Source organism: Hylobates moloch, unplaced genomic scaffold, assembly GCF_009828535.3.
Source record: "Hylobates moloch isolate HMO894 unplaced genomic scaffold, HMol_V3 SCAFFOLD_1, whole genome shotgun sequence".
NCBI classification, from domain to species: domain Eukaryota; kingdom Metazoa; phylum Chordata; class Mammalia; order Primates; family Hylobatidae; genus Hylobates; species Hylobates moloch.
Genome location: NW_026652276.1, coordinates 3635360 through 3653188, shown reverse-complemented (window position 1 = coordinate 3653188; position 17829 = coordinate 3635360). Strand labels below are relative to the sequence as shown.

General features: G+C 45.2%; 1 protein-coding gene across 2 annotated transcripts in view; it reads right to left on the bottom strand.

Annotated features, from left to right (window-relative positions):
* ILKAP (ILK associated serine/threonine phosphatase) overlaps positions 1–17829 on the bottom strand; it is a 33220-nt gene that overhangs the window by 1179 nt on the left and 14212 nt on the right. For both annotated transcript variants that reach the window (XM_032753282.2, XM_032753291.2), the window contains 6 exons: positions 16554–16680; positions 13584–13690; positions 12427–12520; positions 12056–12143; positions 10457–10578; positions 1919–2038 (listed from right to left, as the gene is read on the bottom strand). In XM_032753282.2, the coding sequence (XP_032609173.1) occupies positions 1919–2038; positions 10457–10578; positions 12056–12143; positions 12427–12520; positions 13584–13690; positions 16554–16680 (658 nt within the window). The remainder of the gene's footprint in view (positions 1–1918; positions 2039–10456; positions 10579–12055; positions 12144–12426; positions 12521–13583; positions 13691–16553; positions 16681–17829) is intronic.

Below are 17829 nucleotides of genomic sequence, written 5' to 3'. Positions count from 1 at the left end.
CCTCAAACACTAGGTGCTGCACTTTCCTAGACAAACTCAAGAAAAATCACTGAATAAAAACATGGGTGTTGTGGTAAATATACGAGAATTTGTAACACCATAGGCCTTACACCACTTCCAGACATAAAGCTGAGAATGAGCCCAGCCTCGGTGAAACATCCTTGGGGGCACACTGCACAGCTTGGGGCTGCATCCAAGTCCAAGGCCCAAGAAGGGGCAGCTGTGCATGTTCCTGTGTTTGAAAACCACATGCTCTCCCTTTCAGAATCAACCCCCTCTAGACTGTCCCTGGAATCTTTCTGAACACCAATGGATTCAATGTGACAGTTCTAGTTCTCCTGGCATTGGGGGTGGGGAATATGCTTCCCCACAGCTTTGCGGTATAAGCCACCTTCCTTTTCTCAGTAATATCTGTGTCTTTTTGTTGTTGTTGTTGTTGCTGTTGTTGTTGTTGAGGCGGACTTTCGCTCTTGTCGCCCAGGCTGGAGTGCAATGGCATGATCTCGACCACTGTAACCTCCGCCTCCCAGGTTCAAGTGATTCTCCTGCCTCAGTCTCCTGAGTAGCTAGGATTACAGGCGCCCACCACCATGCCTGGCTAATTTTTGTATTTTTGGTAGAGATGAGGTTTTGCCATGTTGGCCAGGCTGGCCTCAAACTCCTGACCGCAGCTGATCCACCTGCCTCCGCCTCCCAAAGTGTTGGGATTACAGGCGTGAGCCACCACACCCAGCCTGTTTTCCTCTTTTGACTAGGCTTTCACTCAGCCACTATTTGCTAAGCCTATCATCCATGCTAAGAACACAGTGGGGCCTAGTCCTGGCAGGCTCCCGCCCCTTCCAGTGTCCTGAAAGTCAGACCCTCAATAACCAATCACACAGACCCATGATTACAACCCAGGAAGGGGAGCTAGGAAGCAAAGCAGAAGGTGCATCATTCAGAAAACCAGAGGAGATGGCTGCTGGAAAGATGATGGAGGACTCCGGGGTATGTGAGAACATGACACACACACTGAAGGAAGATGTGGAGAATGGGGCAGTGGCTCAAGACAAGGCCAAGCAGGCGAGTGCCAAAGCAAGGCACGTGCTCTTCATCCGCAGCACTGGGGCAGGACTCAGAGCAGCACTTGGAGGACCACCCCGCCACCGTGCCGCTAGTGTCTCTTGCCTCCCCTCATCAACTCAGTGCTGTGAATCCTGCTTCCGGGAGCTTTCCTTCACCCCCTCCTGCTAATGCCTTAGTTCAGCCCTCACCATCAGGCCAGGGCTGCTGCACCGCTGCTCACGGGCCTCCCTGGCCCCACAATACCATCTTTAACAATCACCTGTTGAGACCTTGCCCTCAGCCAGCATGGTGCCGTACCCTTAGGCATGGAGAACAGGAGATGAAGAAGTGAACAGTCTTTCTCAACCGATCCTGGCTCTGTGTAAAAACGTCCTATGATTCTCCACCAATGATCAACTAAAATTCAAACTCTCCAGCATGGGACTGAGGGCCGGCCCTTCAGGATCTGCCCCCAAAGTACCCTGCTATCACTTTCCCACCACTCCCTTGGTCCTTCAAGCGCATGTCTGGCCATGCTTTCACACTATCACATTTTAATGCCTTACTGTGTGTTCCCTCTGCCAGGAAGGCCCTTCTCCTCTGACAGGGATACCCCCTTCCCCTACTGCCAAAGACCCCAGCACATGGCACATGCCTAGGACACACTGGACTGCAGCTGCCCATCCCCATGTGTGTTCCCTACCACTGCGACCCCACCAGAGCAGAAACCACATTCTGTTTATCTCTGCATCCCCAGGGCCTAGCACCATGCACACCTTCCCTCCAACAAAAGCTTGATACAAACTGGAAGAAGTGAGGAAGAGAAATAAAGCCATATGCACACACACCTGTGCCTCTTACAGGGCCCTTTTACCTGTCATTGGGGGTCAGCTGGCAGCGTCTGATGTCGGGCACAGAAGTGACACCGCAGCGCTTGTACTGCCCGTCCCCAATGGAGCGGGACACTTCTAGCACGCCCAAAACACGCCCATCCCTAAAATGAGAGGAAAAACATTTCAGACTCTACCTGACAGACTATGGGTCCACAGTACTTAGAATCTCACCTTAAAAGCAGAGAATGGAAGTGTGAAAGATACAGACTGTGGAATTCACATTATTAACCAGTACCGACATTTCTTGATATCAAATATGCAGGGGTGTCTAGGCCATTAACTGCTGCCCTGGGGTAGGGACCCTACCCAGCTGCACATTGGTGGGAACAGCACCTCCAGTGGCTGCCAAGCAGTACTGCCCAGCTTAACCTTCAATAGGACTCAGCAGTTCTCATCACACACCTAGGTTCAAACTCCAGAATCGGATTTGACTGGACTGGGTAAAGGAGCTTGGCAGTGTTTTTGTATCTTAAAGCTCCTTGAGTGTTTCCCACATGCAGCCAGGGTTAACAATAGCTAGAACAGAGGGATATTTTGTATTTCAATCTAATTAGATTTGGAAAATCCCTGAAAGTGGCTATTCCTGGATTGTGGAGCACACGTCCTTTGCATCAAGTACAGGTATGGTTTAATGTTAATGTAAATGACTGTATCCTGCATAGCATCATAGTTTCACCCATTCTATTTTTAGGTGAGGGGATATGGAGGAGATGGGCGGTGATCTACAAATGGGAAGAGGCATCTAAGGGACAGTCCTATTGCCAAGGAAAAACCATTTGGGGGAGCCTACTGCCCCAAAAATCAATTCTGGTCTAGGCTGTAGCACTGTTGCCTTAGGCAGCTGCAAGCTCTCTCCCCTTCAGGCCCTTGTTTGTAAAGGCAAGGAAGAGAACCATACTCAAAGTGTGGGAGAGCACTCCGCAAATGCCATGGCTGCACGTGGGCGTTTAGAATCACCACGGGGCTCCCAAATCATGGACCAAGCAAGCTCAGGAGATGCGGTGCAGATGGCTGCACATGGTAGAAAATGCTTCCTGGGCTGCTGTCCTAAAGGCAGAATTCAGCCTGGCCCTTCTCTGGGCCCCCGTTACCCTCTCAGTGGCTCACAGTTCAGTATCTGTAACAAACATGTTTTTTTTTCTTCAAAGACTTCTGCTGGTATCTGCAAAAAGCCTAGCGATCTTTTAGGATACAAACTGTTAAACAGCAAGAGGAAACAGAGTGCACGGGGAAGAGCTGAGGACTGAAGATGGGTGGGGCACTTGGCCTTAAGAGTGCCACTTCAGGAAGCAGCTCACAGTGTAAGTACTATGAAAAGCCAACAAAGTACTGCTCCCATGACCAGGTGACTGGGTGTCTGGTGTGGATTCCGGCCATCCCAGTCATAAACCCATCCTGTTTCAACAAGATTAAGATTACAATGACCACCTCTGCAATGGCAGGTCCCAGAAGACCAAGTAGCTACTAGCAGCTTCTGGTACTGCACAACACAGTACAGAAAATGTGAAACAATTCCTAAGTCTAAAGAAGGAAAACATGAGCAGCACAGGAACTGCCATCTCTCATTCTCTCTTTTTTTTTTTTTTTTTTTTAGAGACAGGGTCTCCCTCTGTTGCCAAGGCTGGAGGGCAGTGGTGCAATCGCTCTCGCTGGGCTCAAGTGATCCTCCCACCTCAGCCTCCTGAGTAGCTAGAACTACAGGTGTCACCAAGTCCAGGTAAATAAAAAAAAATTTGTTTGTACAGATGGGGTGTTGCCCAGGCTGGTCCTTAAACAATTAGCCTCAAGCAGTCCTCCCACCTCAGCCTCCCAAAGTGCTGAGATTACAGGCGTAATGTGGCCTCATTCTTGTTTTCAAAGTTCCACGTACAGAGTAGTAATCTTACATTCACTGAACTGCTAGAGTAACAGGAGAAAGCACAATGGGCAGAATGATGGATCCCAGGAAAAGCGTCTGGTAATGATGAGGCAAGCTGCCCTGGCACTATGCCTACACTCAATGCAATGTCCTACGTACGATGTGCACATTCAACTACCTGTCAGTTCGACAAAGGCCAATCACAGAGTCCCAACTCTGAGATCGAGCATCACACAAGGGTAAATCCATGCCGCCTCTGTTTTGGAAACTTTGGTACAAGTTCAAAGGGATCACCACTGATGAAGCTGGTCGGGACTCAGCCCCAGCAGCCCCACAGGCTTCGTACTTCCCAGTCTGCTTTATCCATTTCACCAGAACTCTTTTTTATTTTTAAGAGAAAGGGTCCTGCTATGTCGCCCAGACTGGAGTGCAGTGGCTATTCACAGACATGGTGGCGCATTATAGCTTCAAGCTCCTGGACTCAAATGATCCTCATTCCTCAGCCTCCAAGTGGCTGGGACTACGGGTGCATGCCACCAATACGTACTCTATCCATGTCCATTTCTTAGAAAGCCTGTACTACTCTAGACACAATAGAAAGCTGTCTGTTTCACAGCAGGTTCTCCCCGTTGCCCAGTTTTCAAAGTTCAAACAAACTGCCCAAAGTTCATTCTCTTTCCGCTTCCCTCAGTTTCCCCCCACTCCCATAATTACAATGCTTAGCAAGTAGTGGCTTTTTTTTTTTTTTTTTTTTTGAGACAGAGTCTCACTCTACTGCCCAGGCTGCAGTGCAGTGGCGCGACCTCGACTCATTGCAACCTCTGCCGCCTGGGTTCAAGTGATCCTCCTGCCTCAGCCTCCCAAGTAGCTGAGATTACAGGTATTTGCTGCTGCGGCAGCTAATTTTTGTATTTTTAGTAGAGATGGAGTTTCACCATCTTGGCCAGGCTGGTCTTGAACTCCTGACCTCGTGATCCACCCGCCTTGGCCCCCCAATGTGCTGGGATTACAGGTGGGAGCCACCGCGCCTGGCCAAGTAAGTAGCATTTTAAGTCTCAGTCTACCAAGCCAATCTGCCTGTCGCTTGGTACCAGCCCTCATTAGGACTGGCCTCCTGCCCTTACACACTTCCAACTTTTGCTTTGTGCTGCTTTATTTCTCTTCTGTTTTCTGCCAACCAGAAAACCGTTTTCCTACTGTGGGACAAGCTGTTCAACAGTGTCTTCAGATCTTAGCTATTTTTGTTGATATTTTCTGTTCTAATTCTTTCTCCAGAGAGAGAGAGAGAGAGAGACTGGGTGAGACTGAGACATCCTACTACTGGTGTGTTTAAGGCTAATCTGGCTGCTAAAGGCAGCTGGAAGCTGCTTGGTCTTCAGCTCCTCTTGCATGTCAGTAAAAGCAAGACACAGCTGGTCTCAATAAACAGACTATCCACAAGTGCTGTTTGCAAAGTTAAGGCTGGGAGGTGGAAGCTCCATCTCCTGACCATCCAAAGACTGGTGGATGCCTAAATCCAACGTATTAATACAATGAGTGCTACAGAGATAACCAAAGGTACAATGCTAGAACAGTTACTTTTAGTTATCAGAGGCCTGCACTTGATCAAGTTCTAGGCACACAGTACTGACATTTAAATTTAAATGCTATATGTAAACTTCCCATCTGTTCAGCTGCCTTCCTTGTAAAATAAAAATAAAACTTGTCTTCTCAGAAAAATTCACTGCTACATAGCTACCTTCAATGTAAGAAAGTAGAAAAAAATAAGAATGCACAAAGATTTACATACTTTTGTTAAGAAATACTGGAAAGAATCAAGAAATAGGATGAAGGGGACAGGGATGAAAACATGACATCTCTAAATGTCTTTTTACTCAATTTAGATTTTGAAGCATGCAATAGGGAGTTTTTCATTTTTTTTATTGTGGTAAAATATACATGACATTTACCATCTTAACCATTTTTAAGTGTACAGTTCAGCAGCATTAAATATATTCACACTGTTGTGTTATCAGTACCACCATCCATCCCCAGAACCTTTTCTATCTTCCCAAACTGAGATTGTTTCCATTAAACACTAACCCCACGATTCATTCCCCACAATTCATACCTCACACCCCCCAATAACCACCGTTCTACTTTCTGTGAACTTGACTGGTACCTCCTATGAGTGAAGTCCTAGTGTTTGTCTTTTCGCATCTGGCTTCTTTTACTCAGCATAAAGTCCTCAGGTTCATTCATTTTGTAGCATGGGTCAGAATTTCCTTCCTTTTTGAGGTTAAATAATATTCTGTTATATAGACATCTCACACGTTGCTTATCTATTCATCTGTCAATGAACATTTGGGTTGCTTCCCCCTTTTCCCCATAGTGAATGCTGCTGCTGTGAACAAAGGTGTGCAAATATCTGTTTGTGTTCCTGCTTTGAATTCTTTCAGGTATATACCAGAGGTGGAACTGCAGATCATATGCTAACTCTGTGTTTAATGTTTGAGGAACTGCCATACTGTTTTCCATAGTGGCTACACCATTTCACATTCCCGCCAGCCATGCACAGGGGTTCTCATTTTCTCCCTGTAATTTACAAAGGGAAAAAAGCCCTTTATAAATTGGATAAACTGAAAACAATAAGCTGAATAAATGGAAAACTAATAATATTAATAACCAAAGTGGCAAAATAACCACAGTAAAAACAGTTATTTCACTTTTGCACACAGTGCCAACAGTACTGCTTTAGTGAGGTATATTCTAAGGACAAGAGAGCAGCAAGGAACACAAACTGAAGTTAGGCTATTTTTATTTTTTGAGACAGGGTCTCACTCTGTCAACTAGGCTGGAGTGCGGTGGCACAATCCTAGCTCACCGCATCCTAGAACTCCTAGACTCAAGTGACTCTTCTGCCTCAGCCACCCGAGTGGCTGGGACTACAGGTGCACACCACCAGAACTGGCTCCATGGTGCTGTTTTTATTTTCTGTACAGATAAGGTCTCACTGCGTTGCCCAGGCTTTCTCAAACTCCTGGCATGGGGCGATCCTCCTGCCTCAGCTTCCTGAAGCACTGGAATTACAGGTGTGAGCCCTCTGCTCCCCTAGTAGTGTTAATTTTGATACTAAGACTGTTTTAACAAATAAATACACTGTTGTTAAGAACCAAGATTTCTAGCATTAAGAGAAATGAGCTACAAATATTAAACCAAAGAAGAGAAAACTCTGTAACGTTAAATATGAGTAAGAAATAGCACTCCAAGCTTGCGATTTAAAATGTGTTGTGTCTCCTAGTTCTGCATGTCTTGAGTGGACATAGAGCTAATGACACTCCAACTGAACTGAGCACCCGAGAACATGGATTTGGGCTCTTTTTTAAAAAATGTATTCCCTACACTGATGTAAATCAATTATTATTATTATTATTTTTCAGACGAGTCTTGCTCTGTTACTCAAGCTTGAGAGCAATGGTATGATCTCTGCTCACTGCAACCTGCGCCTCCCAGGCTCAAGCAATCCTCCCACCTCAGCCTCCTGAGTAGGACCACAAGTGTGTGCCACCACACCTGGCTAATTTCTCTCTTTTTTATTTTTTGGTATTTCTTGTAGAGATGGGGTTTCACCAACGTTGCCAAATTGGTCTTGAACTCCTAGGCTCAAGAGACCCACCCACTTCAGCCTCCCAAAGTGCCGGGATTACAGATGTCAGCCACTGCGCTCAGCCTGGATTTGGTTCTTAAACATTAATATACACATATGAAAAAGACACAGGAACCAGCCGGCAGGAGTTTCCACTGGCCAGATCTGAAATAAAGTGAGCAGCCGAAAACACCATGACTGTGACTACAACACACTGAGTAGTCAATTGGCACACAGTGATTCACAAAGGAAGGATGGAGGGAGAGAAGCAGGAGTGAAAGAAAAACACTAATTTCCACAACTATAGGTGGACTATCTTCCTTTCAAATTGGTAAAGGACAGAATGAAACATAGACCCTGCTTTTTTAGAAGAATCTATGATGTTCTCTTATTGATGATGAATAAGAAGTTTCTTTACAGAATGCCCACTAATACATGTGAAAAGAATCACAGAATATGAAAATCATCTTTGACATTCCTGATGAAATAATGATTTAGGGATGCTAAGACCATTAGGTGAAAGGTTGACAGGAAACAGAATATTCACAAGATACCAGTGAACCTCCCCAGATTACTTGCTGATGACACAAGGTAACAGGAGCATCCGGCTGTTACCACCGGAGCCAAGTGCTGGGATTTGGCAACTTAATTAAGGGTCACATTATGTGCCTACTGAAGTGAAGGACTACTGAGTATACAGCATCCCCCATAAAACATTGCTAAAAACATCTCATCTGAATCTAAAGAAGGCCTTACACCTAACTTCCAGTTTATAGGAAACATACAGAAATAACACCGTAAAAAAACACCCAGGTTCAGAATGTTGGTGACTCTGTACAACTGCTGGCCTATAACATGGTTCAAAGCCTGGTAAGAAATGAGTCTTGGCAGGGTGCGGTGGCTCACACCTGTAATCCCTGCACTCTGGGAGGCCAAGGCAGAAGGATCACTTAGCTCAGCCTGGAAAACACAGACAGATACCCTGTCTCTACCAAAAAATAAAAAAATAGCCAGGCACAGTGGCACATGCCTGTGGTCCCAGCTACTTGGGAGGCTGAGGCTGAAGGATCGCTTGAACCTCAGAGGTCAAGGCTGCAGTGAGTTGTGATCGTGCCACTGCACTCCAGGCAACAGAGCAAGACACTCTCTCTCTCAAAAAAAAAAAAAAAAAAAGAAAAAGAAATGCGAAGTCCACGGTAGGCATGAATGCTGACTAGACCCTGGTTTGAAACAAAGATACTTTGGGGATAACTCAGGAAATAAAAATATAGACAGGATATTAGATAACCTAACATAACCTAAGGAAATATTATTGTCTTAGGTGTGAAAATTCTCATTAATTATGTCAAGAACGTCCTTATCTTCAGGAGATGCATGCTTAAGTATTTAGGGTGTTATGTCATCGTATCTGCAACTTTTAAACAGCTCAACCTGACACACATCTATACAGACTAAACATGACACAATGTTCACTGCTAGTAGATTTGGAAATGTTTGCTTTACTATTGTAAAGTTTCTTCTGTATGTCTGAAAAATTTAATAATAAAAGCTGAGAGTGGGGGAGCCAGCCCTGGCCTCAGGCAGGAGAACAGGCCACAACAGGGCTCTGCTGCTCAGGGGCAGAGACCCAAGCTGCTGGTCTCTTAGCCTGCAGCCCCCCTTCTCTGAGATGGATTCACCCAAAGCCCACATTGTCAAATGATTTCTCTAAGGCATGTAAATACTTCTCTGAAATAGGTAAGGACTGGGATATAGGAAGCAACTGCAACACAACTGGCCTTACTTTCAGCCACAGGACTGTCAGTATCAAATTATTTTCAAGGAGTTCAGGCAAAAGCAGAATGAATGTAAAACTTACAAGAAAGGGGAGAAGAGGTGATGCTTACCCTCATGTTAGAGTCACGTTCTCCGGCATGACTGCCCACAGTAGTTACTAGGACGTAGTTACGGTGGCAAAAACTAGGCAAACAGCACTGCTTGAGGCCTGAAACCAGGCCTATAATCCCATCACTGCTCACGTAAACTGCAGCAACCGTGAATGAAACTGCTTCTTACTAATCCAGGAGCTTTTTGAACAAACGCTAAGGGTTCCAACTACTCTCCAGAAACCTCCCTGTACCACTGACTAGATTCAGCCTGGAGCAATAAAAAAGGCTTCCCCAAATGAGTAACAGAAGAGAAACTACACTTCAAAGGACAGGTAAGTGCAGTCTTATACTAAGAGATGACATCTCTCTTATCTCTGGCAGAAAATAAAATTTTAATAGTCAAACTGTACAATAAACCAGAAAATATTCCTGGTCTAATTCATAATGCAATGTCCGTGAAGTGGAATTCTAAAGAAAAGACTTATGCCCTCCTTTAGCTGCCTTGGCTAGAAGCAGATAATAAAACCAGAGCAGACATATGGTTTTCAAAGATTTAAAGAGAGAGTGAAATGAAACCGCAAAAGACAGAGCCAAGTAAGACATGGTCCTCTGTGCCAGTTGTTCCCAAGAAGTCCAAAGACATTACTTAACCCATCTTAACTACTTCAGATTTTGTCTCTGGAGAATTCACCTAAAACTGTAACTTATTCAATGCGAAAAGTGACAGTATTTTTTTTTTTTTTTTTTTTGAGATGGAGTCTCGCTCTGTTGCCCAGGCTGGAGTGCAGTGGTGTGATCCTGGCTCACTGCAAGCTCCGCCTCCCAGGTTCACGCCATTCTCCTGCCTCAGCCTCCAAAGTAGCTGGGACTACAGGCGCCTGCCACCACAAGTGACAGTATTTAAGAAACTTCCTAGGCACAGAGAAAACACTGTGAATGGTAAATATGAATTTGTCCTTTTGCAAACGTAGGGAGGCAAGTTTCCTTCCACTTGGACACGTGAAATCTACAACAGTCACCTACCTATGTCACCAGCGTTAGATCTCAGACAGAGCCTCGTCACACTGAAGACTACGTAACAGGGAAAGTTCTACTCCTCGAAGGTCTCGGGACCCTTCTACAGCCAACAGCCCTCCTTCCCATGAGCTCCTCTCAGTCCCTGGGTTACCTGACGTTTCCTCCAGCCTTCTGTATCCTCATCCGCTCTTCATACTGAGTTGGATTATGCTCTTTGCTGAGGCTTAAGGCTGCATGTTTTTGACTCTCCTCATTATAACGACACAAGATTGCCTGGGAAGATGGAGATTACAATAGTCATGAAATCCAGTGGGCGCAGCATCTAAAGGTACCAGTTGAAGAAAACAATTAACAATGGAATTTGAAGAAAACAGTTAACAATGGAGTTTCACATTCAGCCTCGTGCTGATAAACATAAGTTCAGAGAATCAAGCAGCAAAGAAGTGTCAAAGACACAACAGTTAGGTAGACAGTCGCCCCTGGTTTTGATATCAACTCTGGTGCAAACTCTGCTGAATAACTACAGCCAAGCACTCACTCTGGCTGTTGTCACATTTGTGACATGAAAGGAAGCACTCAACAAGTATCAAGGTCCCTTTTGGCCTGGAGTCTACAAGGCCAGAGACATGTCCATGAGCCTACGGAAGGCAAAGAGGAGGGCAAGCGTTGTGCATGCTGGCCGAGTGCCAGGCAGGCCGTCCACACCAGTGCCTCCAGGTGTTCTCACCCCTGCCAGGCTCACTGTGTCTGTTTTACAGGAAGACACTGAGGCACTGAAGAATAAGTAACTCAATAAAGTCACAGAGCAGAGCCAGGATTCGAATTTGGGTCTGACTCCTAAGTCTTTATTTTTTTTATTTTTTGCCAATTTTCCTCTTGCTATTTCTGAAATCATGTGGTCTAAACACATGTGGGCTAGCGCCAGTCTACTACAGGGTCACCAGAATATAAACTCCACCAGGCAGGGGCTGTCATCTGTTATAGTCCCTGCCATACCCCTAGCACTTAGTATTTGATGAATCATCCCCCCACAAACATCGTGGGGAGAGGTCTAAAGATGCTGCTTAACTGTGGACAGTCACTTGGTTCCTGTAACTGCTGAAGGAGTAAGGAGGCCGGCTGAAAAAGTGGCAATGGAACAGAACATAAGGTACTGACGCAGAGGAGGCAGGGTCTGCATCCAGCTTTCCGCAGCAGCACCCTCTAGGCTTTACAGCATCCCCACGACTGTCACCAGGGGGAACACCACCCTGGGCTTTCTCCCTCAGTCAGGGACCGGGCTCAGGGGATGAACGGCACCTCATCTGGTATTTTCCAGCCACAGCTCTCAAGTTACTCTGAAATCACAGTAACTTTGAGAGACAGGGGTTAAAGCTTTTCATTCATTACTGTCCAAGGTCAGAGAAAGGAAATAAAAGAAGATTTAGGCTACTTGCATACTGATTACATTCTGATCCACAGCATCACACACACAAACCACAGGAGGAAAAAAGAAACAAAAAAGACGGGATCTGGGTTTTAAAGCACAAGTCTATCATAGGGCGTAAGTTCCCCAGAGAACAAACGGCCTCTAGCTGAGCTGCTGTTCCCTTACCCAGAAGTTAAACTGTAGCAGAACACTCTGCAGCAACCCCAGAAGAAAGGTTTCAACCAGACATCATCACTTTAATCTTATTCAACAAGTACTTGCTAAAGTCTTTTCCCCATAAAACGTATTGTCATCTAAGTGGGTGGCTCCAGAGCCACATACCCGACTATCTCCGAGGTTGGCAATATAAAGAATGTTGTCTACAGCCAGAACACACGTGGCAGTGGACCCATCTTTCCAGGCAGGCTTCCTGGGGGGAAACACATCAGAAACACAGTCACCACCAACAGCCTAGCACTTTGAGACTAATTTTCAGAGCTCAATGGGAAGTATCTTATATTTCAAAATGGACCATTTCCTTGACACTTGCTTTTTTTCTGTTTTAGATTTAGCTAATGGTTATAAGAGCTTACTGAGTGCTATGCACTTCTCAGACAGTGAGCAATAGTGTTAAACCACATCAGAAGACTGAAATGCATTTAGGAAAACACCACACACAGTCCACTCAAACTTCATCATCAAGTTATACTTACTGGCTGGAGGCTTGTTTAAGGAACTCTTCATCAGTATGCTTGAAAGTGTCCAAAAGGCATCTCTTCACGGTTTTCTCTACACTGATTACATCTCCTGTTACAGAAGGGCCAAAAGAAAACAATCTCTCAAGGAGGGAAGATTATCCTCCTCCCACTGTCATTTTGGTTTGTTTTTTGAGACGGAGTCTCATTCTGTCACCAGGCTGGAATGCAGTGGCGCGATCTCAGCTCACTGCAACCTCCACCTCCCAGCTTCAAGCGATTCTTCTGCCTTAGCCTCCTGAGTAGCTGGGAATACAGGCGCGCGCAACCACGCCAGGCTAATTTTTGTGTTTTTAGTAGAGATGGGGTTTCACCACATTGCCCAGGCTGGTCTCAAACTCCTGACCTCGTGATCCACCTGCCTCGGCCTCCCAAATGCTGGAATTACAGGCGTGGGTCACCAGGGCTGGCCATTTTGTTTTTGTAATTTCTGCACATCAATTGATTTTCAAGCATGATTAAGAACAATCCCTGTTTCTTTTTTTTTTTTTTTTAATTTTTTTTTCTGAGACTGGGTCTCACTCTGTCACCCAGGCTGGAGTGCAATGGTGCAACTACGGTTCACTGCAGCCTCAACCTCCTGGGGCTCAGAAAATCCTCCCACCACAGCCTCCTGAGCAGCTGGGACCACAGGCACACACCACCATGTCCAGTTAGGTTTTTTTTGTTTGTTTGTTTGTTTGTAGAGATGGAGTCTCCCTATGTTGCCAGGCTGGTCTCAAACTCCTGGGCTTGACTGATCTTCTGGCCTTGGCCTCCCAAAGTGCTGTGTGAGCCACCGTGCCCAGCCAGAACAATCTCTGTTTCCTCACATATAACACAGTGCCAATTGAAGTTGGTTTTACTAGTTTTCCAATAAAGGCAAGACACTAAATGAACCCAAAGACAATTCACAAAAGGTGCCTATCACTTAGAATCATGAGAAGTGCCATTCTAAGTCACACCTGCATGGCCGCTACTCCTGGAAGCCTTGGAGTCCACTCCTCAGCACCACTCTTTTAAGACTCATCAATGATTCTCTGATAAAGCCAAAATGACACATCTGACTGCTTCACATAGCCATCCAAACAGCAATAACCAAAATGAGTATCAACTGATTTAGTTCTCAGTCTCACCTTTAGGAAATTTTCTGATTAAGTTCTGATGCAAATTCTGTGCGGCAAATTTTGAGGCTCGAATTCCTCCATGTCCATCAAAAACAGCAAAATATGAAACCCGAGTACTGAAAGAATGAATTGAGAGTTAATCAAATTCTCAACAGCAAAAACCACACTTTTCCATTAAAGCTTTTAAATTTCATCTCAAAGAGTGAACATTAATAAGTCAGAGGAAGTCACACTGGTTAAGACACCAGTCACACACTGTTACAAATGGGAAAAAAAGGCTTTAACTGAGACAAATATTTAAGTAACTTTCACAGCATTTTATCTTTTTTTTTTTTTTTTTTTAAATACTTGTGTGTGGGCCAGGCGTGGTGGGTCACGCCTGTAATCCCAGCGCTTTGGGAGGCCGAGGCAGGCGGATCACGAGATCAGGAGATCAAGACCATCCTGGCTAACACGGTGAAACCCCATCTCTACTAACAATACAAAAAAATTTGCTGGGCGTGGTGGCAGGCGCCTACAGTCCCAGCTACTCAGGAGGCTGAGGCAGGAGAATGGCGTGAACCCGGGAGGCGGAGCTTGCAGTGAGCTGAGATCGCACCACTGCACTTCAGCCTGAGTGACAGAGCGAGACTCTGTCTAAAAAAAAAAAAAAAAACCAGTGTGTGTGTGCGCGTGTGTGTGTGTAGGTGTGGCAGTGTTTCTGGTGAAGACTACAAGACCTGCTAAAGGTCTAATATTCTAAAAGAGCTGTAACACTTTTCACAGTATTTTACATTAAATGTTTAAAACTCACATTTGCTTCAAAGATCAAGATCTGTTAATTCTGATTTTTCACCGACAACAAAACTAAAATTCAGAACTCCGTTCCTATTTAAATCAGATTTGGTTTTAAACATTAACAAACAGATCAAGTTATTTATGGAAAACAGTACAAACCACAGTCATGCATCACTTAACAGAAATGTGTTGTTAGGTGATTTTGTTGTGTGAACATCATAGAACATATTTACACAAACTAAGACAGCGTAGCTTACTGCACACCTAAGCTACATACATGGTAGAGCCTACTGCTCCTAGGCTAAACTGTATAGCATGTTACTGCACTAAATACCATAGGCAGTTGTAACACACTGGTAGTATTTGTGTTATTTAAACATACCTAAACATAGAAAAGGTACAGTAAACATGGTATTATGGCTGAACACGGCAGCTCATGCCTGTTAATCCCAACACTTTGGGAGGTGGCCAAGGCAGGAGGATCACTTGAGGCCAGGAGTTCAAGACCAGCCTGGGCAACATAGCGAGACCCCATCTCTACAAAATTTGTAATCTTATGGGAGCACCGTCATATATGCAGTCCATCACTGACTTGATGTTGTTATTCAGCACATGACTGTGTAAGAGCAGGGAGGCTATTACAGAATTGTTACTCAAATAAATGTTAAATATCTCATTTTTAAAACCTATCTTACTACTCTTATTCCCATTCTCCTTTCAAATTTTGCCAGAAAACCCACATATATGGAATAAAAGACATCAAATAAACTATTTCAAGAAAGAAAAAAAAAATGCCTACGAGAAATGACATTTATTCTAGAGAGCTGCTTTTCTTTCCAATTTTTTGGAATTCCTTTTCAATTCAGGACATCCTGAGCCATGAGAAAAAAACCTCATCTGGTTTATAACTCAGAGCTGTTCTTACTGCCTATTATTTGCAAGGCATGATTTAGTGTTCCCAATTAAATTTACACTCAAAGGATCTGCCTTCTTGGGCTCCAGAGGTCCCCTTCCTGGTTTTAATGTAAATCCCAGGCTGGGTATGGTGGCTCATGTGAGTAATCCTGGCACTTTGGGAGGCCAAGGTAGGAGGACGGCTTGAGCCCAGGACTCTGAGACAAGCCTGAGCAACTTAAGGAGACACTGTCTCTCCAAAAAATTCAAAAAATTAGCCGGCTGTGGTGGCACATGCCTATGGTCCCAGCTACTCAGGACGCTGAGGCGGGAGGACTGCTTGAGCCTAGGAGGTCAAGCCTGCAGTGAGCTGTGACTGTGCCACTGTACTCCAGGCTGAGCAAGACCCTGTCTCAATGGGTGTGTATCTTGTCCCCTCTACCTATGATCAGCTGCTCTGCAGCAGCCATCACCTCATCTCCATGAGTACACCTCATCTACGGGACAAACGCCATCAGCCCAAACGGCTCCAGCACACTGTATGTTAATGACCAGCTGGTGTCAGTAAAGGTACGTAAGCTATTTATTATGTAATTCTGAATTATGTAACCTATGTAATATATATTATTAAATATGTATTATAATGTATGTTAACAGCCAACTTAATGTCCTACCCTCTGGTTTCTTTTCCTCCAGGCCCAAGAGCTTATCCAGAAGGCTTCATTTTAGTTTGTATAGTTGCAGCTAGTTTTTCATTGTCTGTCTTTTCCTTGACATCATTTTGACTTTTGTTCTTCCTGGGCCCTGATTATCTCTACTAGCTCTCCTTGATCACCATTCATACTTTAATTAGTGGCTTCCAACTCTTATCTTCTAGGCCATGGATTAAAAATATTCTCTGCCAGAAGCTGCTCAGTTGCTGGTAAGGAGTAACACACGCTGCAGAGCCATGCCATGGAGCGTCATCTCCCGCTCAGCAGGGCTGCTCAACCGCGACACTACTGACATCCCAGGCTGAACAATTCTTTGTTGTGGGGCTGCCCTGTGCTTCCAAGATGTTTAGCAGCATCCCTAGTCTCTACTCACCAGATGCCAGTAACAACGCCCTCCCGCAATTGTGACAAAAATGTACCCAAACACTGACAAATGTCCCCTGGGCGGGGAGCAAAATCAACCCCAGCTGAGAATCACTGATGTAGAATCAAGTGATGTGTGAGATTTTCTAGTAAATACAAACTAGCCCGTCCAAAATGCCAGTGAGAACCCAGGAGATGTTAATGCCAGCCGGGCCTCCTACATGAGACTCACATGAGGGACGATGGGGGCCTACACTCCTCGGTGATGTCGTTCAGGATGACGTGGGCATCCTGCATCTCCTCCCTCTCACCCTTCCGCTCAGCCACATAGCCCTTCAGACCAAAGATCACCGAAGAGGCTAAGGAAAAGAGAACAAAAAAGCCAATACAAAACTGTGCCCAACCCTCTGGAAACCCTAGTCCCAGAGCAAATGAGAGGGAACTATGACTGTCTGACTCAGCAATATCCTAATGGCGCAAACAAATAAGCAATATCCCTTAAGGCATCTCCCCAGCTGCAAGTCTGTAACTAAAATCGGAGCACTGCTGGACAGGGTGAGCTCTAAGAGGTTGCACAGGGACACGAGAGAGGAGTCAGTGAGCACAAAACAACTCTGTCTAAGGTATAAGTCAAAGCACCAGGGCAAGGGATGTGCTGCCATCCCAGAGAAGTGAGATTCAAATCAGGGGAAAGGATCATGTGCAAATTAGTCTTGTGATAATTGAATAAGGACAAATGCAGTCAGTTAGACAAATGCAAGTCAGTAGAGTTTGTCTCAAAAGCCCTGTAAGATGCCCTGAAAATATGCATTTCCATGCCATGCTCAAGGCTGGTGAAGAATTTGAACAAACAGTAAGATCGGTTGCTTTTACTTCAACTGAGGAAGAAAAAGATAAAAGATTCCAACGCAGGCAGAGATCTATTTACATTTAATGGTTAGACTCATTTAAGCTTATTTTCTGATACCTAATGCCAGACAAATAATAAAATGAACACTGTGAAGAGCTGTCTTCTGGGAAGTGACGAGCTAAGCTGAAGAAGACATCTTCCCAGCAAAGCTACAAGTGGGTTTTTTCACATACCTCTGCCTGCATCATACAGCTTTCACTGAGGTAATTTTTGACAAAGGACAATGCAGTCAATGAAAATCCCACAGCTTGGGCCAGGCGCGGTTGTTCACGCCTGTAATCCCAGCACTTTGGGAGGCCGAGGCGGGCAGATCACCTGAGGTCAGGAGATCGAGAGCATCCTGGCCAACATGGTGAAACCCCATCTCCACTAAAAATACAAAAACTAGCCAGGCATGGTGGAGGGCGCCTGTAGTCCCAGCTACTTGGGAGGCTGAGGTAGGAGAATGGCATGAACCCAGGAGGTGGAGCTTGCAGTGAGCCGAGATGGTGCCACTGCACTCCAGCCTGGGCGACAGAGCGAGACTCCGTCTCAAAAAACAAAAAAAGAAAAGAAAATCCCATAGCTCAAGAATACTTTAGTACCACAACTGAAGTAT